Source organism: Pelobates fuscus, chromosome 2, assembly GCF_036172605.1.
Source record: "Pelobates fuscus isolate aPelFus1 chromosome 2, aPelFus1.pri, whole genome shotgun sequence".
NCBI classification, from domain to species: Eukaryota; Metazoa; Chordata; class Amphibia; order Anura; family Pelobatidae; genus Pelobates; species Pelobates fuscus.
This window is the reverse complement of record NC_086318.1, coordinates 86,922,558-86,946,009: the sequence shown is the minus strand read 5'-3', so window position 1 is coordinate 86,946,009 and position 23,452 is coordinate 86,922,558. Positions and strand designations below refer to the sequence as shown.

General features: G+C 40.5%; 1 protein-coding gene across 2 annotated transcripts in view; it reads right to left on the bottom strand.

The window, feature by feature from the left end:
• Window positions 1–23,452, bottom strand: part of DGKD (diacylglycerol kinase delta) — a 66,255-nt gene that overhangs the window by 7,890 nt on the left and 34,913 nt on the right. For both annotated transcript variants that reach the window (XM_063442432.1, XM_063442433.1), the window contains exons 8-23: window positions 20,574–20,676; window positions 19,411–19,573; window positions 19,038–19,146; window positions 18,790–18,929; window positions 17,864–17,948; window positions 17,667–17,761; window positions 9,722–9,821; window positions 9,202–9,460; window positions 8,948–9,094; window positions 4,769–4,882; window positions 4,577–4,673; window positions 3,112–3,222; window positions 2,493–2,589; window positions 1,748–1,855; window positions 1,545–1,658; window positions 525–659 (exon numbers count right to left, since the gene is read on the bottom strand). In XM_063442432.1, the coding sequence (XP_063298502.1) occupies window positions 525–659; window positions 1,545–1,658; window positions 1,748–1,855; window positions 2,493–2,589; window positions 3,112–3,222; window positions 4,577–4,673; window positions 4,769–4,882; window positions 8,948–9,094; window positions 9,202–9,460; window positions 9,722–9,821; window positions 17,667–17,761; window positions 17,864–17,948; window positions 18,790–18,929; window positions 19,038–19,146; window positions 19,411–19,573; window positions 20,574–20,676 (1,977 nt within the window). The remainder of the gene's footprint in view (window positions 1–524; window positions 660–1,544; window positions 1,659–1,747; window positions 1,856–2,492; window positions 2,590–3,111; window positions 3,223–4,576; window positions 4,674–4,768; window positions 4,883–8,947; window positions 9,095–9,201; window positions 9,461–9,721; window positions 9,822–17,666; window positions 17,762–17,863; window positions 17,949–18,789; window positions 18,930–19,037; window positions 19,147–19,410; window positions 19,574–20,573; window positions 20,677–23,452) is intronic.

The following is a 23,452-nucleotide window of genomic DNA, read 5'->3' as shown; positions in this document are numbered from 1 at the left end:
CCAGCGCCGGGCTCCCTCGGCGCTGGTGACTTCTCCTCCCCCTGCCGACGTCACCCTTAAATGCGCATGCACGGCCAGAGCCAGAGCATTACTCAATGCTTTCCTATGGACTTCAGCGTGTCCTCAATTTGATTTTCGCATTGAGGATCGCGGAATCGGCCTCTAGTGGCTGTCAGGGAGATAGCCACTAGAGGCTGGATTAACCCTCAATGTAAACATAGCAGTTTCTCTGAAACTGCTATGTTTTCAGTTGCAGGGTTAAAACTAGGGGGGACCTGGCACCCAGGCCACTTCATTAAGCTGAAGTGGTCTGGGTACCTATAGTGGTTCTTTAAAAGGGGGATTGTGGTTGATTGACAAGGCACATACACACTTTAAGTCAATAGTTTTCCACAGTTTCCTGTTTAGTGATTAAACCCTGTATAAGAACATATAATGATGAAACATTTTTTGTCCTGTGTTGAGAACATCTTTAGCTGTTATTGGTCTGCATTGATCTCACAGTACTAGGATTACTGTCTTACCCTATCTCGTGTCAGAGTCTGCGTCCTGTTCTTGTGCACTATACGGATAAATCCAGGAGGCTGTACCCAGGCCTCTCCATCCACTTGCACTGGAATTCCTTCATCTCCCAGAACTGTAATCTTCACCATACGGCACTGGTGGAAAAACAAAGAACAGCAGGCATCTCAAAAAAATGGAATGTTCAGTGCCAGTAATCACCCTACTATAGGGCCTACTGTAATATGGATGTCTATGGAAGTCTTAAAGTTTAACATATATGTTAACCCTAATGGATAGCAAGAGTGTTCCGAAATCTGGATGTCTCAGATATTACAATCATTTACAAATCCTTTGAAGCACCTGTATAATATTTATGATGGGGTTTTACAAATCAAAGAGACCATAGAATCATGGTTTCTATACTGGCTGCTACTAGAGGCTACCTTTCTTGGCTGTCACTCTGACAATCCTGTTTTATGTATTGAACAGTAATATTGTTCCAACATCAAGATCTAAATTCCTTCAACGTCTCTTTAACACATTTACAATATTCACATACTCAATTAACACAAAATGTGGCCCTTCATGTGTGTATTACTCAGTTTATCGCAGGGGTAGAATTTTAAGTCCTACTCTGCAAGCCAGGCCTCAAAAGTTCCTTGCCACTACAAGCCTGGAGGGTCCATGTCACACACGGGTGAAGTTAGATTTGTGTTGGAAAAATTTTCACATGCCAATGGCTAGTGGAAATTTGTGAGCCCTGTTTATAGTAAACCTTCTGAAACTCAGAATGAAATAACGGATATAATAAAATGAATAACAAACCTAAAGTTAGATTAAAATAATCACCTACAAATGATCAAGAGATCTACAAATCAGAAGTACAAATGTTCACATACTATTGCTCCTCTGCAATTGTAACAGTAAGAAATGTGTAATTAGTATGAAAATAATGATTTCTAACAGTGTTGTGATTAATACACAGTCATGTATCTTAAAGCCAGGAATTTATAAGCTCAGAATTGGATAGATGCAGTTACCTGTGCAATTCGATGATGCTGCAGCTTAATGACCCTGGACACAGCCATCTGCATGCTACCAAATACAGCAACCACTTCCAGGATCTTATCATCAAAAGAGGGAGCTGCAAATGTCTGAGAAGAACGAAGGAACCACGTGAGGTGAGGGACACTTGCCGCATATAGGACAAGTTGCATATCAATTAGCCTCATTGGTAACTTACATCGTCTTCTTTGCTGCCTCCCCAGAAGTTAGTTCCCCCGGCGTAGCTTGGGATGTTCAATACAGCAATGCCTTGGAGGCTGGGCAAGGGAATGGGCACCCCGTCACACTGCGGGGGACATTGGGGTAAGTGGAGGGAGACACGCACATCCACTGAGAAAGAAAGAGACAGACATCTAAAAGAAGAAAGACAGACACAACCAGTGTTAGAGACAGACACAGAGACGAACACATCCAGAGAGGCAGAGAAATGCACAGTGACAGGAACACATTTCTAAAAAGAGATACATATACACATAAAGGAGATGATAGCCAGACAGAGAAAGGAATCCATAACGTACAAGGAACATGATGGTCATATCACGTAACTGTTTTAAAGGGATCTGCTAAATCATTAATGTGAACAACAAAATAGTATTTAAATAAAAAAAAAATAATAATAATGCCAGTAAATGGTGGAATGTGGTGTGAGTGTTTTTTGTACATTAGTGTTATAATCACAGCCCCTTTTCCTCCGAGTTTAAGGTTTACTGTTCAGGTTATGTGCTAATTGATAATGTTTATTCCACATGTGCTCTTGCAATGATTGGTAACCCAAACGAGAGGCCTCTGTGCAATATAAAATGATCTGGGAATGTGAAGAGTTATTGACTAAGTGGGGAGCTGTAAAATCAATGTTAAAACGGTAACACGGCTACACTAGGAATAAAGAGCCTTCACATAGAATACATAGTGCTAATACATACCTCTAGCAACACCTTCTGCTCAAGGTTCTTATATGTCCTCTGTAAAAGCTCCTTGGTCCCCAGTACTCCGTACCACATCATGTTTTTTGTACGGCTCCTGACATTTGAGAGGAGTCATAGATTAACAAAAAACCATGTTAAAAAAACGGACCCCTTATTTGATAATGCATTATGAGCTTATCAGTCTGGTCAACATAGCCTGAGTTTATCCCCCAGCAGAAGTTCCTCTTACCATATAGCATTTCCAGTGTGATTGATTTAAGTTTTTCAACATATATCAGTTCAACTCATTCTATCAATTTACACACAAGGACACTCTGAACAAGGCAGAGGGTAAGAATCAGCCGAGCTGCAGACTGCACATGTCTGCTTCTAAGGGCTAATTTGAAAGTTAGATAGAGATATCAGCTCCATTTGAGGACACAATTAACAGTGGAGGCCCAGACCTGAGAGACTTGTGCCTATAACTGCAACATTTTATTTTTTACCAATCACAGTGGCTATAAATCATACCCAACGCTAAGAGTGGTTGCGGATGTGATGATGCAGTGTTGCTATGGTCTTTTAAACATAACAGAAGCCCCAAATGTTTAACCCTGCTTTAGAACACTTCTCTTACCTGCACTTTTTCGGGTGCTCATCCCGTTTATTATTAAAATCTAAAGATATTTTTGCATCTAGTCCAATCCCAAAATAGTTATTCATTACACACTTCTCTGTGTAACAATCCCTGGGGACAAAAGTGGGGGGTTAAATGTACTGTTATAAACAGCATGTAATAATATAGAATTAGATTCAGCATGATATTGTGCACGAATTGCAAAAACCTCAACTTGGAATGAAAACAGCACAGAGTCATTATATCATTGTTAACATTGTAGAGTCCCAAGATTCACTGCTGTATTTGGTGTTGTAACAAAGTGGAATACAGCAGGGTGATCCTGTGTCATACAGCGTAATTATAGGTTACTTAACTTTGGATTATGATTCCTGGAGTTGATGGAGGCTTAGTGCTAGAGGTTACTTGCCCTCAAGATCTAGGATGTAACTACTACCATTATCATTAAAAAATGCAGCAATCCCTAAGTTTCTTCCATATATTATTCTTGTGCCATAGGCTATGACTCCTGTTCCACCCCATCCTCTTACTTTAAGTCACAACAAGAATCCGCAGTATCACGCTGGCTTTATTGCGCCATCAAACGTGACAAGGCAACGTTTCGACACAAGATCTGCATTTGTCAATCCAACTTGTGGCTTTAAAAAGACACATCATGTGTCTAAATGCTGCCTTGTCATGTTTGCTGGCGCAATAAAACCACCATGAGACAACACACTTATTGCAGACACTGAATATTTTTTATTTGACCAGCAAGTCCGTAACATAATGTCTTATCTACAGTTATTGTAATAAAGGGAGCAGGATAAAATATAGAAAGCATGCTTCTGATTTGCTTGCACAGATTGCTGGTATCACCCTTTTTTCTTAAAGGGACACCTTGGGCTGGAGTTAACAACCATGTTCTTACTTTAATGCAATTAAAAAAAGAAATCTGGTAATAATCTTTACTGATTTCAGTGAAATTCTTGTGCAAATTCACAGTTCTCGGATTTAAAACTTTAATAGATTTCCACCATGGGGAACAAAAACTACAATCACAGGATAACAGGGGCTGCATTACAACACCCATTAGCTTGTGCTTCTATTTTAACTAATGTATTTTTAACTATAAAAGTGACACTGATATTTGTCATATGGTGGAAGCAAAGATATACTGGTAAACCTTTTTATTTTTTTATTTTGCACCAGTTATGTTTTTTTAAACATGATGTTGCATCAGAGGCATTGTTGCACCATAGAAACCTTGAGTGTCTCTTTATCAGCAAAGATAGAACACAGATAGGAGTTTCAAGGGATGAAATATCATTTTTAAAACAACTATTTTAAAACAATCAGATTTTTGTCATGTGAGAACAGGTTTCATCCTGCTGCTATTGTTTTAATACAAAATCTTCCTTTTAGGTCAGTGGGCTTAGAGTAAGTACAGTACATTGTGAAGGAGTGACAAACAACATATACTTACAGGTTATCTGGCTCAGATCCAAAAGGGTCAGCGCTTATTAACAGACGGCTGATAATAGAGTTGCCAGGCAAGGATCCAGACATTCCAGCTCTCATATCTGCAAAATAAATGAATATATGTATAGGATAAAACTTTTTTTTTTTTTTGCCAAAAATCACTTTTGTAAGAAAATGATAAGAATAAACGATTTACTTGGGTATAGAATTTTGGAGTTCAGCACCGGTAAGCTGTCACGCTGGGTGGTGGGGGCCGGAAGGGACACAGAGGCTCCTGCAGATAAGCTGCTTTTGCTGGCAGATTTGCCACCTACAGAAATAACATAAAATGAGGGACGGAATACAAAAATGCCTTATAGCTCCAGCGGCAGGCGAAAACAAGATGACTACAATCATACAGGAGTATTGAAAACAAGATAACTACAATCATACAGGAGTATTGAAAACGAAAGGACTATAATCATACAGGAGTATTGAAAACAAGAGGACTATAATCATACAGGAGTATTGAAAACAAGAGGACTATAATCATACAGGAGTATTGAAAACAAGATAACTACAATCATACAGGAGTATTGAAAACGAAAGGACTATAACCCCTTAAGGACACATGACGGAAATATTCCGTCATGATTCCCTTTGATTCGAGAAGTTGTGTCCTTAAGGGGATAATCATACAGGAGTATTGAAAACGAGAGGACTATAATCATACAGGAGTATTGAAAACGAAAGCACTACAATCATCCAGGAGTATTGCTAACGAGAGGACTACAATCATACAGGAGTATTGAAATGAGAGGACTACAATTATACAGGAGTATTAAAAACGAGAGGACTACAATCATACAGGAGTATTGAAAACGAAAGGACTACAATCATACAGGATTATTGAAAACGAGATGACTACAATCATACAGGAGTACTGCTAATGAGAGGACTACAATCATACAGGAGTATTGATAACAAGAGGACTATAATCATACAGGGGTATTGCTAACGAGAGGACTACAATCATACAGGAGTATTGATAACCAGAGGACTACAATCATACAGGAGTATTAAAAACGAGAGGACTACAACCAGACAGGAGTATTGAAATGAGAGGACTACAATTATACAGGAGTATTAAAATGAGAGGACTACAATTATACAGGAGTATTAAAAACGAGAGGACTACAATCATACAGGAGTATTGAAAACGAAAGGACTATAACCCCTTAAGGACACATGACGGAAATATTCCGTCATGATTCCCTTTGATTCCAGAAGTTGTGTCCTTAAGGGGATAATCATACAGGAGTATTGAAAACGAGAGGACTATAATCATACAGGAGTATTGAAAACGAAAGCACTACAATCATCCAGGAGTATTGCTAACGAGAGGACTACAATCATACAGGAGTATTGAAATGAGAGGACTACAATTATACAGGAGTATTAAAAACGAGAGGACTACAATCATACAGGAGTATTGAAAACGAAAGGACTACAATCATACAGGATTATTGAAAACGAGATGACTACAATCATACAGGAGTACTGCTAATGAGAGGACTACAATCATACAGGAGTATTGATAACAAGAGGACTATAATCATACAGGGGTATTGCTAACGAGAGGACTACAATCATACAGGAGTATTGATAACCAGAGGACTACAATCATACAGGAGTATTAAAAACGAGAGGACTACAATCAGACAGGAGTATTGAAATGAGAGGACTACAATTATACAGGAGTATTAAAATGAGAGGACTACAATTATACAGGAGTATTAAAAACGAGAGGACTACAATCATACAGGAGTATTGAAAACAAAAGGACTACAATCATACAGGAGTATTGAAATGAGAGGACTACAATTATACAGGAGTATTAAAAACTAGAGGACTACAATCATACAGGAGTATTGCTAACGAGAGGACTACAATCATATAGGAGTATTGAAATGAGAGGACTACAATTATACAGGAGTATTAAAAACGAGAGGACTACAATCATACAGGAGTATTGAAAACGAAAGGACTACAATCATACAGGAGTATTGAAATGAGAGGACTACAATTATACAGGAGTATTGAAATGAGAGGACTACAATTATACAGGAGTATTAAAAACGAGAGGACTACAATCATACAGGAGTATTGAAAACGAAAGGACTACAATCATACAGGAGTATTGCTAACGGGAGGACTACAATCATATAGGCGTATTGAAATGAGAGGACTACAATTATACAGGAGTATTAAAAACGAGAGGACTACAATCATACAGGAGTATTGAAAACGAAAGGACTACAATCATCCAGGAGTATTGCTAACGAGAGGACTACAATCATACAGGAGTATTGAAATGAGAGGACTACAATTATACAGGAGTATTAAAAACGAGAGGACTATAATCATGCAGGAGTATTGAAAACGAAAGCACTACAATCATCCAGGAGTATTGCTAACGAGAGGACTACAATCATACAGGAGTATTGAAATGAGAGGACTACAATTATACAGGAGTATTAAAAACGAGAGGACTACAATCATACAGGAGTATTGAAAACGAAAGGACTACAATCATACAGGATTATTGAAAACGAGATGACTACAATCATACAGGAGTACTGCTAATGAGAGGACTACAATCATACAGGAGTATTGATAACAAGAGGACTATAATCATACAGGGGTATTGCTAACGAGAGGACTACAATCATACAGGAGTATTGATAACCAGAGGACTACAATCATACAGGAGTATTAAAAACGAGAGGACTACAATCAGACAGGAGTATTGAAATGAGAGGACTACAATTATACAGGAGTATTAAAATGATAGGACTACAATTATACAGGAGTATTAAAAACGAGAGGACTACAATCATACAGGAGTATTGAAAACAAAAGGACTACAATCATACAGGAGTATTGAAATGAGAGGACTACAATTATACAGGAGTATTAAAAACTAGAGGACTACAATCATACAGGAGTATTGCTAACGAGAGGACTACAATCATATAGGAGTATTGAAATGAGAGGACTACAATTATACAGGAGTATTAAAAACGAGAGGACTACAATCATACAGGAGTATTGAAAACGAAAGGACTACAATCATACAGGAGTATTGAAATGAGAGGACTACAATTATACAGGAGTATTGAAATGAGAGGACTACAATTATACAGGAGTATTAAAAACGAGAGGACTACAATCATACAGGAGTATTGAAAACGAAAGGACTACAATCATACAGGAGTATTGCTAACGGGAGGACTACAATCATATAGGCGTATTGAAATGAGAGGACTACAATTATACAGGAGTATTAAAAATGAGAGGACTACAATCATACAGGAGTATTGAAAACGAAAGGACTACAATCATACAGGAGTATTGAAATGAGAGGACTACAATTATACAGGAGTATTAAAAACGAGAGGACTATAATCATACAGGAGTATTGCTAACGAGAGGACTACAAGCATACAGGAGTATTGCTAAGGAGAGGACTACAATCATACAGGAGTATTGCTAAAAGAGGACTACAATCATACAGGAATATTAAAAACGAAAGGACTACAATCATACAGGAGTATTGAAATGAGAGGACTACAATCATACAGGAGTATTGAAAACGAGAAGACTACAATCATACAGGAGTATTGAATGAAATTCAGTGGATTTTCCTTTTTGCATGCTCCATTGCTCACACTCCAATTCTTTATGAAAAGGTACGCCCCCAGCTGTTCCACACTACAACTTCCATAATGCTGGGAGATGCAGTTCCTCAACAGCTGGAGATTTATATCTGGCCTATTTCTGACTTGAACGTTGTCTATTGAGTAATCATTTTGCTTATTTAGCTTTAGCGGTGTGATAGCGCCATATAACTCAGGGTCCGTTTGCTATTATTAAAGGTATTCTTTGTTCTCTTCAAACTAAACCAAAAAACTGTTTTACAGTCAAGCTGTTTCAGTGGTAATCTGCATCTTACTCAAGATCATTAACTATAGCTTCAGATAAGTGCATCAAAAGTCACTGATTATTACAGATTTCCTTTTCAACTAATCTACTATTTGAAATATTTGTGGACTGTGAAATTCAATGGGATCATATTTAGAACAGAGATATTTTAACACCTAGCTTTTGATACACTGTGCTACAGCTTTATTATAGGTCAATACTGAGATCTGTAATCACTGCTGAAGAATCAAAAAAAAAAAATTAAAGAGGTAAAAAAAAAAGATGTAAGAATTAAAATCATGAAAATTGAGTATGACCACCTGCAGCTGTACAACTGTTTCGACAGCAAGTTAAAAATCCCTCTAAACATAGAAGGGAGTGGGGCTAAAGAACCAGCTGGTGGGTTTGGTACCTCGGCCTGAATTCCTAAACTTGAGCGGCATATTTTCACTCTGCAAGTTGACAGAGCTATCACATTTTTGTACTTTTCCATCCTCAGGGGGAAAGGCCATCATGAAGTCTTCTGAATCTGGAGTCTGTGCATTTTGCTCATCCACAGCTGAAATGAAATAAGCTAGATTTAGAACACTGAAACAAAAATATAATAAAACAATCACCGAGAAAAATCATCAAACTCTGCAGTAAATATGCAACTTCTACGTATACCTTTCTCTGCTTGCTCTATGATTTGACGAATTGCCTTCTTTAAGCTGTTAGCTCTAAGCATCAGCTGCTCACGAGGCTTGAAAGTTTGTGCACGGCCCGGGGAAGGAGACATCGATGGCTGACTCGTTGTGTCCATTTCCAAGTTTTCCTCTCCTTCTTCACGAATGGTTGGAGGTGGCTGGGAAAGGACCGACGTAGCCTGCGATTCCTCATTCAATGTTTTTAAGAGGGAATCCAACTTTTCTCGCAGAAGAGAACACTATGGGAAAGGAGACAGTAGCTGTTATGTATTGAGAGAGAGCAGGAGTTACAAGGACTTAAAAAAACTAAATGCATTTTAACATGTTTATCCATCTAAATCTCGCTAAACTTTGACAATATTAATAAAAATTAAACATGTAATCAGACAGACCTTTAACTTCAGGTAATGCAAGAGATAAAGGATAACTAGGACTTGCCGTAACCTACTAACACTGAATGGAAGTTTTAGGTTAAATATAAATCAGATTGGGTATTGTACCTTTCCTGCCATTGTTTCTGACTCTTCACAGCTCTCTGTCATCCTCTCGTAAGCTTTCCCAACCCGTGCGACAAAATCCTTCACCGTCTCACATAATACCCTGAGGAAAGAGTACACAATGTAAATCATCACTGTACCAATATAGGGACACTGCTATTATGATAAGCCACCCACAAAACCAACAGATTTACAAGAAAAAAACCACCAAGTATATGAGCACACAGAAAAAGCAGTCACTAAGTGGAGGCTGTCAGAAAAGTCTGGCAACCCCACTAGTGAACTGTAGCAACAATCAAACACTCCAGTGGTGTCTTGGGGCTTGACCCCTGTAAGAATGAACAATTAAATATAAATAACACTCGTTCTGCTGGACTAATGATCCGTCAGGAGAGTGTCAGCTGGAGATTATATTAAGTACTGAGAAAAAATATATGATAGGTAAATAAGTAATTAAGTGCCTATCCAACCAACTCCAAAACAGTAAAGTGGTGGTCGAAAATAGAAAAAAGAAAACATAACTGAAGCCATATGGCTCATCCTCCAATTACTCTGCTTGGCAATGTCCCTATTGTTCAGGCTCTAGACTTTAATAATATAAGTATTGTCAATGTCTGAAAAGGGAATCTATTGCATATATAAGCGGAGAATGTCTAGACAGCAACAATCTGTGTGTACCCTTATCAAAATTTGAAATCTAAGATAATGTACCACGTAATAAAGAAAAAGCTATCTCTTAGTCTGAGTAAGTGGTACATTGTAATGCCGGATGGAGCTATCCAAAGACCACACAGTAAGGCTATGTCTAGATACTGCTTCAAAGTCTGTCAGACAAAGTTGCAACAAAGTATCTATAATGCCAACTAGCAAAGGAAAGGGCTAAGCATATTCGAAAATACGGTGATTCAGTCCATAAAAAAGTAGTAAATATCAGTGCCGGACAAAATTTGAATCAACAGTTTAAGTACCCCTAACTCCTATTACATGCTCACAGCACTGTGAGTGCTTCTCCATAGAGTGAAAGTCTAGACAAATTAGAAGGAATAAAGAAAGAAAGAATAAAGTTAAGTGCTACGGTGCAGAACCATGCTTAGAATGCTGGCTACCTGCACTTGTGTGATAGAGTGCCCTGTGAAAATATTATCCCTGTGGATTTAGAGATTAACCGTCATATTGTCCCTATACTTTATTGAAAGTGGAGATGGTATTACGGACTTGAGCTGTGAGTTTGTCCACGAGGTAGTTGTCTCTGATTTCCGTGAGCACCACAGAGATGTGTGGCAGTTCTGGGCATGCCCATTTCCGTGGAAGTGCTTGTCTGGTCGCTAGATATAGCATGTTTAATAATTTTTGTTCGTGTCTGTTTAATCCCTCAGTTGGTCTTGGGACATCCCCATGGGTCAAGTTCAAGAGGTCTCTGTAGTATCTGAGAGCTAAGATCTATAATTTTCTCCCAGTATTCTTTTACTCTAGGGCATTGCCACCACATGTGGATGTAGGTGCCTTTCTCTCCACATGAGTGCCAGCAGGCATCAGTGGGACTCAACTTCATGTGGTATTGCTTAACCGGTGTCGTGTACCACCTGAAGAGCGTCTTATAGCTTTGTTCTTGTAGTGTGATGCACATGGACACTTTGGTGCATGCCTCCCAGATTTCCTGCTAGTCTATTCCCTCCAGTGTTTCCCCCAGGTCGGCTTCCCATTGGTTAGTGTATCTAAGTGGCCCCCACTCTCCTGACTCTGAGCTGACATGCTGGTAAAGTAGTGTAATAAGTTTGGTCTGTGTCATCTCCTCATGACATAGTTTCTCAAAGAAGGTAAGTTTTTTTTTAGCCGCTGTTCAGACCTCAGTCTTGTGGGCAAATTCCCTGATTTGTAGTCCCTCGTCTGGAGTGAGGCAGGAGTTTTTAAGTGTTCGTATGTTATCATTGATGTATAGGTGTATATATCTTTGCAGCCCTGTAGTTTCTATGCCTTTGAAGTCCCCAGCCCTTAGTCCCGGGGTGAATGCACTGTTTCGAAGAACTGGGGTTAGTGGTGACGGGTCGTTGCTCAGTGCATATTTTGTCTTTACTTGGTCCCAAATTCGGAGGGAGTTTAGGATAGATGGACATGTTGTTTTTAAGATAGATCTCTGGGTTTTGGGGACCCACATATAAAATTGGGGCAGATCCACTCCTGTCATCAGGGACTCGATGACCACCCATCGTCTATCGTCTGGGGGTGAGTGCCAGTGTATGATTTGGGCTTACTGGGCAGCTATGTAGTAATGGGTGGGGCAAGCCCAGTCCCCCTCTGTTTTTAGGTCGGTATAGTAGATTGCGGGCCAGTCTGGGCCATTTTCTTTGCCAAATGAAGGTGTCTATCGCCTTTTGCATAGGCATGAGATCTTCTCTAGTTATCTTTATTGGCAGAGTTTGGAACATGAAGAGTAGTCTTGGAGGTATATTCATTTTTACTGTATGAAGACATCCCATCCATGAGATGGGTTTGTCACACCATTTCTCAAGGTCGCCTATGAGGGCCTGGATTAGTGGAGTGTAGTTTGGGAGTATTTTTTTTGTAACTTACAAATGTGCATCACATACATATGCCATGCCAAACCATAAAAACACAGCAGCTCTAAAAGATTACGTGCCTTCATAATGCTCACAAAATGTGCAAAAATCACAATCCACACTCCTGTTTCCTATGGTATTCCTTTGTGCTTTATTGGCACCCAGGGGCCTTGTTTTCCCTTTTATGCTTTTCTTTTCAAGTGGGTAAGGCTTTTCTATTGTTACAACACATTGGTGCTGTTACTCAGAAATTGTAACATTGCACTGGATTCTAAATAAAAATGTAAAAACATTTTAATTATCAACCCATATTGCTACAGGGTTCCTTAGCAATGGAATGCTATTTTATAACATTGTTATGTCAACACACTGGTTATGATTTTAAAGTGACACTCTAAGCAGCAAAATAACTTTAGTTTAATGAAGGTATTTGGTGTATAGGTCATGCTCCTGCAATGTCACTGCACGATTCTCCACCATGACTCCTCTGGGTGAGACACACTTCCTGAAAAACAGCTCAAATGTTTTGCTTCCCTTATTGCACAATGTGTTAAATTTAAAATGTAATTTAATCTTCTCTGTTAATTGCCTGCTAGATACTGAAACAACCTCCTCTGTATGATTAAAGTCCAATTAACAACAATAAATAAGAACTTCTAAGGTAAACACACTGTGCTGTAAAAAGGAAACGCTGTGCTGAGCACAAATTATTCTGGTGCGTAGAGCAGCTTTTATTGATAAATAAACAACTATGGCCTGCACAGTCTCATTCTTTTGGGTCTCATCAGCATTGTGCAGAAAGCTGTAAGTGTAAAGCTCAGCATTATATAAATTGCAGACACTGTGAAAATGGATAATGCTCCCCACTGATTTTGTACAGACGATTTCATTTATTGTTGTATATCACCTACAACCTACATATTCCAGCCTTTCATATGGCAAATATTAGGACACGACTGCCATAGGTACAGCAGCTCTGGAAAACTGTTTTTCGTGGGAAATGTGAAAATAAAGGATGCCACTTTGTGTTTATTTGCATAATCTGCATAGTATTTTGGGAGGATTGTGGAAATACATTATTTAGTTATCACTAGCTAGGTGCTAAAATGACGATGGGGGTGTATTAGTACACGTGCCCAGCTCTCTATAGAGGCTTTCCATGTAAGTGTTGTACTATTGCTGCAAAATCTCGTGGTCACTACTCTATTCTAATTCTCCTTGACCTGTCTGCAGCTTTTGACACTGTTGATCATCAACAGCTTTTTCTCATCCTCCGCAATATCGGTCTACAAGATATTGCTCTCTCCTGGTGCTCCTCCTACCTCTCCCAGCGCTCTTTCAGTGTTTCTTTCTCTGGCTCTGCCTCTTCTCCCCAACTCCTCTCTGTTGGTGTCCCCCAAGCTTCAGTCCTTGGTCCCCTACTGTTCTCTATCTATACTGCCTCCCTTGGTAAACTCATTAGCTCCTTTGGCTTCCAATATCATTTCTATGCAGATGACACGCAAATCTACCTGTCCTCTCCTGATCTCTCCCCGTCCCTCTTGACTAGTGTCTCTGACTGCCTCTCTGCTGTTTCTAACTGGATGGCTGCCCACTTCCTTAAAAACAATCCCTTTTCCTGGCACTGCAGGTCCCCTCTCCCTCCCATCACCCATCCCCGGTTGCTGATGGGGTGAAAACCCCTTCAGTGACTTGCCTGAGACCCCCGCCGATGTCCCTTGGTGGTGGTTTCGGGTTGCCGCCGCTCCTCCCCTTCATGACGTCAGCCGGCGGGGAGACTGATCTCGCCCGCCGGCTGAGGAGACCTAATGCGCATGCGCGGCGCATTAGAGCTCTCCATAGGAAAGCATTGAAAATGCTTTTCAATACTTTCCTATGGAGAATTGAGCGACGCTGGAGGTCCTCACACAGCGTGAGGACCTCCAGCGACGCTCTAGCACAGAAAACATGTGCTATGAAGCAGTAAGTGCCCTCTAGTGGCTGTCTAGTAGACAGCCAGTAGAGGAGGAGTTACCCTGCAAGGTAATTATTGCAGTTTATGAAAACTGCAATAATTACAGTTGCAGGGTTTAGAGTAGTGGGAGTTGGCACCCAGACCACTCCAATGGGCAGAAGTGGTCTGGGTGCCTGGAGTGTCCCTTTAAACTAAACTTAACCAACACTGAAATTCTGGTCTTTCCTCCTTCAAGTGTTGTTACTCCTGTGTCTGTCTCCCTCCAAGTCAACGGTGCTACCATCAGCTGCACCACGCAGGCTCGCTGCCTGGGTGTTCTCTTTGACTCTGACCTCTCCTTCAAGCCTCATGTTTAATCTATCGCCAAATCCTGTCATTTCCATCTCAAAAACATTGCGCGGGGGGCGGAGCCTGACTGCTGATCGGATCAGACACACTCTGTCTGAGCTCCCGCATCAGAACTCGGAAAATCGGTGCCAACTGAAAGCCAAAAGCAGCCACTGACACACATTGGCAACCACATTGCTCCCCAGCTGCTGATGCACACAGGGATACCACACACGACCTGTTTGGACTTGAAGTAACCCGACAACAGCCTGAGGCCTGATGGAGCTTGAGCTGGGACGAGACGGCCGCTCTCCCAGGTCTCCGACCGGCGACTCGCTGTCCCCCCCCCCCCTCTGGACCGGTGGGGGTTATCCCGGTCCCCACAAGCAGCTCCTACTACTCTGAGCTGGGTCCGAACAGCCGCCCTGCTGTGGAGCGGTTCCCGGGCAGCTCCCCTCAAGATGGCCGCCGTAGACCAACCACGTGCTAACCTAATGAGCAAAGTAAGGCCGCGCACAGAGGGAGCCTTGCCGCAGCATCTAGCCACCAGGACAGACAGCTCCTGGGACCAGGCGACTGCCATCCCTACGAAGCTACTGATAGAGCTTACCTGTAGCGAAAGGAGAACAGCGAGGCGGAAAAAGAGCGGGACCCATATGGACATTTTTCATCGCACGGACACACAGCTGTACATGGAGGGCCTACTCAAGCGGAAGCACACCGGTGAGGAAAATCAGAAACCGAGACCTCCGACACGGCATAATTGTCACCGCGGAGGACGCCATCCTAACCGGACCCGCAACCGACCCCATCCAGGAGAAACCGCTGCCTCCTATGAGCGGGAAACATCTTGCTACCTCCATCAGCGGGAATCTGCATCGGCTCGGGGCTATGAGGAGGACTTACCTGGACTCTGCCTCTCGTGGACATGCCGGCTTCCGAACCAGGGTATCGGATGAACTGGGGTATACCCCCCAGCACAACACGTTGGACTGCCCCACCGATCCCCTACATACTTACCTGCACGCACAGTCTCACCGGCACAAGATTAAAAAGAGCAGGCACACTGCTCCTGCAGACCTGACGCCCATGATTATAAAACGACCATATAGCCCATGCAGACACATTTCAGCACCTACACTGATAGTTCAAACTGCTTAGTGAACACATGTACCTCCACACACTGCAGCTACCTAGCATAACACAAGTAACACTCATAGACCTGCATGTTCCTCTTTACGTTATATTGTGTAACCTGTACTATCTAACAGTGACATCTCAATGCTTTATTCAATCTATGGCGTGCCTATTCAGGTCTGTTAATTTTGTGCAATTGTATGTGTCCATCATTTTACCAACTGATTGTTCCTCCATGGGTTTCTGGGGTGTTATAACCCTATAATGTGTCTCAGTTACGCTCTCTGCCTGTTGCCTATATAGGACATGTTGACCAGACATGTTTGGTTTGGATTACTTGCTAGTAGTAGCGATATTTTAGAGGGACTGAAGCGAACTGTCTGGTACATGCTTGCATACTTATATTTAGGCAGCCCGGCACAGTTAATTTGGACAATACTTTATCGGTACTGCATTTAATTTCAGCCTCATGGTCACTCTTAAGTCACTCACCCTAGCTGACAGCTATTACATGCATTATTCCAGCATAGATTGAGTTCCATAGTTCAGCATTGAAATGCGTAAACGCTTATGTCTCAAATCACTTAATCGCCTTCAACTAACCAGACAGGGCAGATTACTGTTAAACACCACAGGAAGCTCCTGGTAATTCAACCTATGTGACTCAATCAGGGATAGGAACACCCCGCTTCAGATTTAACTTCCAGCGGAGTCTTAAACTAAGTTGTTCGATATGTAACCTGTCCGCTTAATTTAGAATAAGAATAATTTTAAACGTTTCTGCTTAACATCTGACACAGCATATTCACCCACTATGTAGAAAACCAAAACGTTGTTTTAATTTGTTGTGTATTTCAAACTCTCTAAGCAAAGTCCATCATTACTGTTTATCTCCTTACTTAAAAAAAAAATTGTGTGCAAGATCTCATGTCTACCCCTATGTTCAAATTGTGCCTAACGTGCTAGAGGATTGCCTTTGGGGTACCTCATAAGCAATTGTTATCACTGTGCGCACTTCAAAACTAAAGAATTAAAAAAAAAAAAAACATTGCGCGCATCCGCCCCTACTTAACGCCAGATGCGGCTAAGGTGTCGGTCCATTCCACTGTCCTTTCTCTACTGTAACTCCTTGACTACTGTAATCCGCTTCTCAGTGGTCTTACGTGCTCCCAACTTGCGCCGTTACAGTCCATAATGAATGCGGCAGCGAGGCTCATCTTCCTATCCGCCCGCACCTCCCATGCCTCACCCTTCTGTCAGTCCCTACATTGGCTTCCTATGAAATATAGAGCTCAATTTAAAATTCGGGTTCTTGCTTTCAAATGATGCTGCTCCCACCTATCTATCCTCCCTTATACACAAGTATGTCCCGTCTAGGTCCTTACGATCTGCTGAAGACTTACGTCTATCTTCTGTCCGTACTCCCACCTCTGATGCTCGCCTTCAAGATTTCTCGAGGGCTGCACCGTTCCTGTGGAACTCGCTTCCCTCCTCCGTTAGATGCTCACCCAGTCTCCACTCCTTCAAAAAATCGTTAAAAACCCACTTCTTCATAAAAGCGTATCAATTAAACTGTTAATAGCTCCTGACTGATTCCTCTTCTGCAACTGTCACTAGTCTAATACTATCCTTACCGTTTTGTGTCATTTTACCCCACTCCCTCTAGCATGTAAGCTCATTGAGCAGGGCCCTCAACCCCTCTGTTCCCCTCTGTTGTAAAGCGCTGTGGAATTTGATGGCGCTATATAAATAACATAATAATAATAATTGTTTGATTCCACCCACTTTGCTCCCCTTTTGCAATACAACCTTTACCAATTTGTATTTATTATTGAGTGGAAATGTTGTGCCGTGCACACGCTTATATATTAGCACTGCAAACCTCATCAAGCAAACTAGGTCAGAGCCTCTAACACTGTTAAAATAGACGGAATAACCACACTGACACTCATACACCATTCGAGGGACCTACTTTGCTGATGAGATAACCACAGAGTGCTGGTCTGAGCTAAGAATCTGTGATAGATGAGCAGCCACTGAGTCCTCATAGCCCAAGATTTGCTGCACCTACAGAGGAATTAGAAGATGGTCAAGAAGAACAAGGTACAAGCTGTGATATCAGCTTCCATAGACTCAGAAAGATAAGTAATTCAGGCAACGTCTACCTACCTCGCAATCTTCATTTGGCTCCATTGCTGTGCAGGAGTCTGGAGTTTGGGCAGGAAGCTTGGTTTCATACACCATGATGCTCCACCTGTCAGGAGAAAAAAAAAAAAGCAAGTAAGATGTAATTCAGTTTATAGTATGATGAAAACTATAGCGCATCTTCACTTACTTAAAGCTTCAAATAAGAAAATAATGTTATGCTCACAAAGTCATGTTTGCTAGTAGCATATTATCCTCTTCCTTAATATATGACGTCTTAAAATATTAGTTGTCAGTTTTATTTTAATGCATATGAATGTTAGAATTGTGAAGTAAACGTTTTTAACCTCCAGTTATTTAAATGTGCATAGGGAATTAGGATACTGCACCGGTAACTTTATTTTTCTATGTATTTGGGCTGATGTATACTGTAGCCATTACTGCCGCGCAAGAGTAGTGGGAGTTTGAATGTTTGTATTCTCAATGTGACAGACTTATTTCATGAACAAAAAGCACACACATGGCCTTAAAAAGACAACATTTATCTTAATGCACAGATTCTCTAGGGCCTATTGTGATTGAATTTAACAAACCTGGCTATGCCAACAGACTTTAAAACATATTTATAGCTACGAAAACCAAACCTTTTCTTTGTAAATATAGTAAAAGTATAGTAAATATAGTAAAAATATTTCTTTGAATATAGCAGGTGCTTTGCATTGCAGAATTCTATTAGAGAGGTTTTTTTTTTTCTTTTTTACATATTTTTATTGAGGTTTAAACTACAGCATAAGTCACTGAACACGTAGGGTTACTTTAATAGCAGATTAAGTCATATCATTGCACCTGACACAGAGCTTTGAAATTAAGCCAAAAAGCACTAAGGTACTGTTCACCATTATGGATGGTCTCGCAACATCTCCATCGCAGAATCATAACACCAGTCTCACCTGTCTAGCATTTTTGTTCCAGCTCTTTCCAGTTTCTCCAGAATTTGGGGGAGCTGAGTGTCATCGTCACAAGCAGAGCCCCATCCAAGCACCCGAGCCAGATCATTCCCGGTCCCTAGAGGCAGAACTCCGAGTTGGCACTAAAAGAAAGAGGGGATAGTTTTTTCCTCAAGGAGACAAATGATTCAAGAAACAAGTACAATACTATAGTAAATGAGTGAGTTGACAGAAAAGTGAGTTGTACCTACCTGTTTGTGAAGGTTAAGAGTATCGATTTCAGAAAGAACCCACCCAACACTTCCATCACCTCCACACACCAAAATACGGAATGTGTCAAACTTCTGAAACAGGCGCAAGCTGAGCAAGAAGAGAGAAATGCCCTGTGTCAGTTTTTTTTCTCTGCAGGTCCATGCTGCTTTGCTCCCAGAATGTAATGTTTGCATCTGCAATGTTCCACCCTTGCATTCACATCTAACTTTGCACCATTTTTGAGTACGTACTTTCTTACTCATTATGTTCTTCTTTGTCAATTGACTTTGACTGCTCTCTACTTCATCTGCTTACCCATGATCTTGCCCCAATTGCCTCTCAATTTGCAAATTTGCTCTATTTTGCTCTCACCCTAGATGAGGTCCGCCATTCATTAAGTCAAATACTTGAGCCGGGTTGAGCAGCTGTTTGAAACGCCGCAGAAACTTCACCCCTTGGTTGTCTCCACTCTTTGAATTGACAAACACAAGCAAGGGACTAGTGCAGGAGGGGGGGCAACTAGCCTTCCAAAACCCTGAAGAGAGGATAACAAAAAAAAAAAAAGTGTATGGTAATTGAGTAATACAGTCACAGAGACGGTGTTACTTTATGAATTACAAAGGAGAGAAATATCTGTTCCATTCAACTACAGGAATAGAGAAAATTTATGACAAACTTACCGTAATTTTCTTTTCCTGGCTATTTCTCATGGCAGCATCACTTATGGGTAGCTCCTCCCTTAGCAGTCACAGGACAGGAATTAATTAGATTAATTAATTAGACTGATAGGTATAAAGAGTCCCTCCTCCCCTTACACCTCAGTCCAATTATAAAGCTGAAAAATAAAAGAATGGGCGGGAACCCTGATGCTGCCATGAGAAATAGCCAGGAAAAGAAAATTACGGTAAGTTTGTCATAAATTTTCTCTATTCCTGGTTAATCATGGCAGCATCACTTATGGGTAATACCCAAGCTCACAAAATTATAGGGTGGAAAAACTTAAATCGAGAAAAGACACTAAACAGACTCTATGCTGCAAAGAAATTTAATATCAACGGGACAAAGAAACCGTAGATAGAACACTCTTCCCAAAGGAAGTGGAAGGAGTATCCACATCCAACTTGTAGTGTTTCATGAACGTCATCGGGGAAGACCAGGTGGCTGTGGTGTAAGGGGAGGAGGGACTCTTTATACCTATCAGTCTAATTAATTAATCTAATTAATTCCTGTCCTGTGACTGCTAAGGGAGGAGCTACCCATAAGTGATGCTGCCATGATTAGCCAGGAAATAGAATTCAGGTACTCAGTAAGTAGCAAAACATGCAGACGGCAGAGAGACGGCTTCATATATACATATAACCAAATTAACTGTGCTGGCTATATCACTAAAAAAGGACTACCACAAATAGGTTAAGAAGAATTGTATTTACTAAACAGTTGAAATGTTAGTAAAATAATAATTTGACTTTATTTAATTTTGAAATAAACGAATAGCATGTACGTTTTCACCTTCTTCCTGTTTCAATGTAACATACCATCTGAATCTATGCTGTTAAGAGCTGTCGGAGGAATTACTGACACTTTACACTGTCCCAAGGGACATTTGTTAGGAAGATGATCTTTACAAGATGTGTGTACCTACAGAAAAGGAAAGATAGCAGAAGACAAAAAAACAATGAGTAAATGTTGTAACCAAGCTAAAACAATGGAAGGCATCTATTATAACACAGATCTGTGCTTCGCTGATGACAGCAACATCAAGTGCAAGTATCAATGTAACACTGTAGTTCTGTCCCAGTGTACGCATACAAAAAAGTTTTCAGTGTCACTCAAAAATAACTGGTTGGGACCAGAGCAGATACCTGATGCTAAAGTCAAACTGGGAAAGCAAACATGCCATAATCATGTATTCCATCCTCACACTGAGCCAGTAAAGTCTGAAACAGCAGTGTGGAGACGAGAAGAGCTGGGTTATATACTGCCCTTAAAGGGACACTATAGTCACCTGAACAACTTTAGCTTAATGAAGCAGTTTTGGTGTATAGAACATGCCCCTGCAGCCTCACTGCTCAATCCTCTGCCATTTAGGAGTTAAATCCCTTTGTTTATGAACCCTAGTCACACCTCCCTGCATGTGACTTGCACAGCCTTCCTAAACACTTCCTGTAAAGAGAGCCCTATTTAGGCTTTCTTTATTGCAAGTTCTGTTTAATTAAGATTTTCTTATCCCCTGCTATGTTAATAGTTTGATAGACCCTGCAAGAGCCTCGTGTATGTGATTAAAGTTCAATTTAGAGATTGAGATACAATTATTTAAGGTAAATTACATCTGTTTGAAAGTGAAACCAGTTTATTTTTTTCATGCAGGCTCTGTCAATCATAGCCAGGGGAGGTGAGGCTAGGGCTGCATAAACAGAAACAAAGTGATTTAACTCCTAAATGACAGTGAATTGAGCAGTGAAATTGCAGGGGAATGATCTATACACTAAAACTGCTTTATTTAGCTAAAGTAATTTAGGTGACTATAGTGTTCCTTTAAAACTAATGGACAGAGATGCTATGTGTTTGCTTCAATTATCCCAAGCATACAATACTGAAAACTAACAAGTATATCAAACAAGGTCAGGAAAACAATATTAACCCCTTAAGGACACATGACATGTCTGACACGTCATGATTCCCTTTTATTCCAGAAGTTTGGTCCTTAAGGGGTTAAAGGGATACTATAGGCGACAAAACAACTTTAACTTAAAGCAGTACTGTCATCCCCCCATGAAAAATTAGTATTTCATAAAGATAGAATCCCAATTCAGTCCAGAGAATATAAACTAGGGACTAAATTGTCTCAGTATATTTCCTACACCTGACACTTCTAGACACTGGTCAAAGCTACCACCGTCTAGAAGTGTTCATCCCTCCAGCCGTCACCAAAGACAGCTACAGGGAATTGAATTTACCTATGGAGGATCTTGAGGAACCCTTGGTTGACTTCTATGCTGTACTCTCAATCATGCGTGGGAGTACAGCAGTGACTTGGGCCACAGTCGGAGGTCTATGCAAATTCTATAGAGGTCTTTGCTCAATTCTCTGCCATTTAGGGGTTTAATCACTTTTGTTTCTGTTTATACAGCGCTAGCCACACCTCTCAGATGTTCACTTGCTTTAGAACTTTGTATCTCCTACTCTGTAACTTGAACTTTAATCATACACAGGAGGCAATTAGCAGTGCAAGAGATAAGAAATGCTAGATTAAACGGACTATCCAAAACTGGAACTTAGAATTTATTGTAGGATTGTTAAATCAAAGTTATTTAACTCCTAAACGGTAGTGAATTGCACAGGCATGATCTATACACCAAAACTGCTTTATTAAACTAAAGTTGGTTTGGTGCCTACAGAGACATGATCACAACAATTCACCCTGGATCGCATCCTTAAAATGTTGCAAAATGTTTGTATAGCAATACAGATGTCTACTAAAATCTTATCTGATTACTGCAACAACAGACCATAATCAAAATTGCATCATCAACAACCCCAACAGAAATTCAACTGCAACACATCACTCCCCCACAATAATAACTTTCTACAAAAATAATCACGGAATATATACGGACCTAATGCTATAAATTAAGATAAAAATATGGACATAGATAAGTATATCAAGAAACCCCACTATCATAGAAAGGGAAATTGTCACTTCTCTTGATTATAACACTGACAATCCAATTTAGTCCAGGAGCACACTGTAAATGAGGAAACAGTGTTTCATTTCTCATTAAGTATGAGAAACAAAAGAGACCGGAAGGTAGGGAGCAAAAACGTACCCACCTCCCGTCTCTCGAGTTAATAGGGTCATCTAGACTGGGTAATAGGGGGTAACCCAAGAAATATAAAAGTAGAAAATAATACCCAAAAAGCTACCTTACTAAAAGATAACCAATAGGAAAAGGACCCAGTCCAATCTCAACGGTAAGTGTAAAGATAACAAAAAAAACTAAAACTTTATTGGAGTCTATTAAAAACCTGGGACCAGACAAAGGTATCTAGAATATCATATGGAGAGAGGTGTAGCATACTGTACGGCTAATAAATAGCCTAATAAGGTAAAGGTCCTAATAAAAAAAAAGAGGACGATATACTAAATAGTGCTCACCTCAGAGGATAAGAGTAAAAGAGAAATGGAAGGAGGGTTAATAGGTAGGTACAGAGTATGCAGTAACCCAAAGAGGAGTAGTAGAGACCCAAAATTCGTAAAGGGATACAACCAGCAGTACTAAGCCCATAAGTAGAAACCTCTTCCCAAACCAGAAAAATCCCAAAAGACAACCATCTCTCTAAGCTAACCCTCTATCTCCTATATAACACCTTTGTGGGTGTTCTGATCTAGTAACTCGACCTAGATGTCTGTATC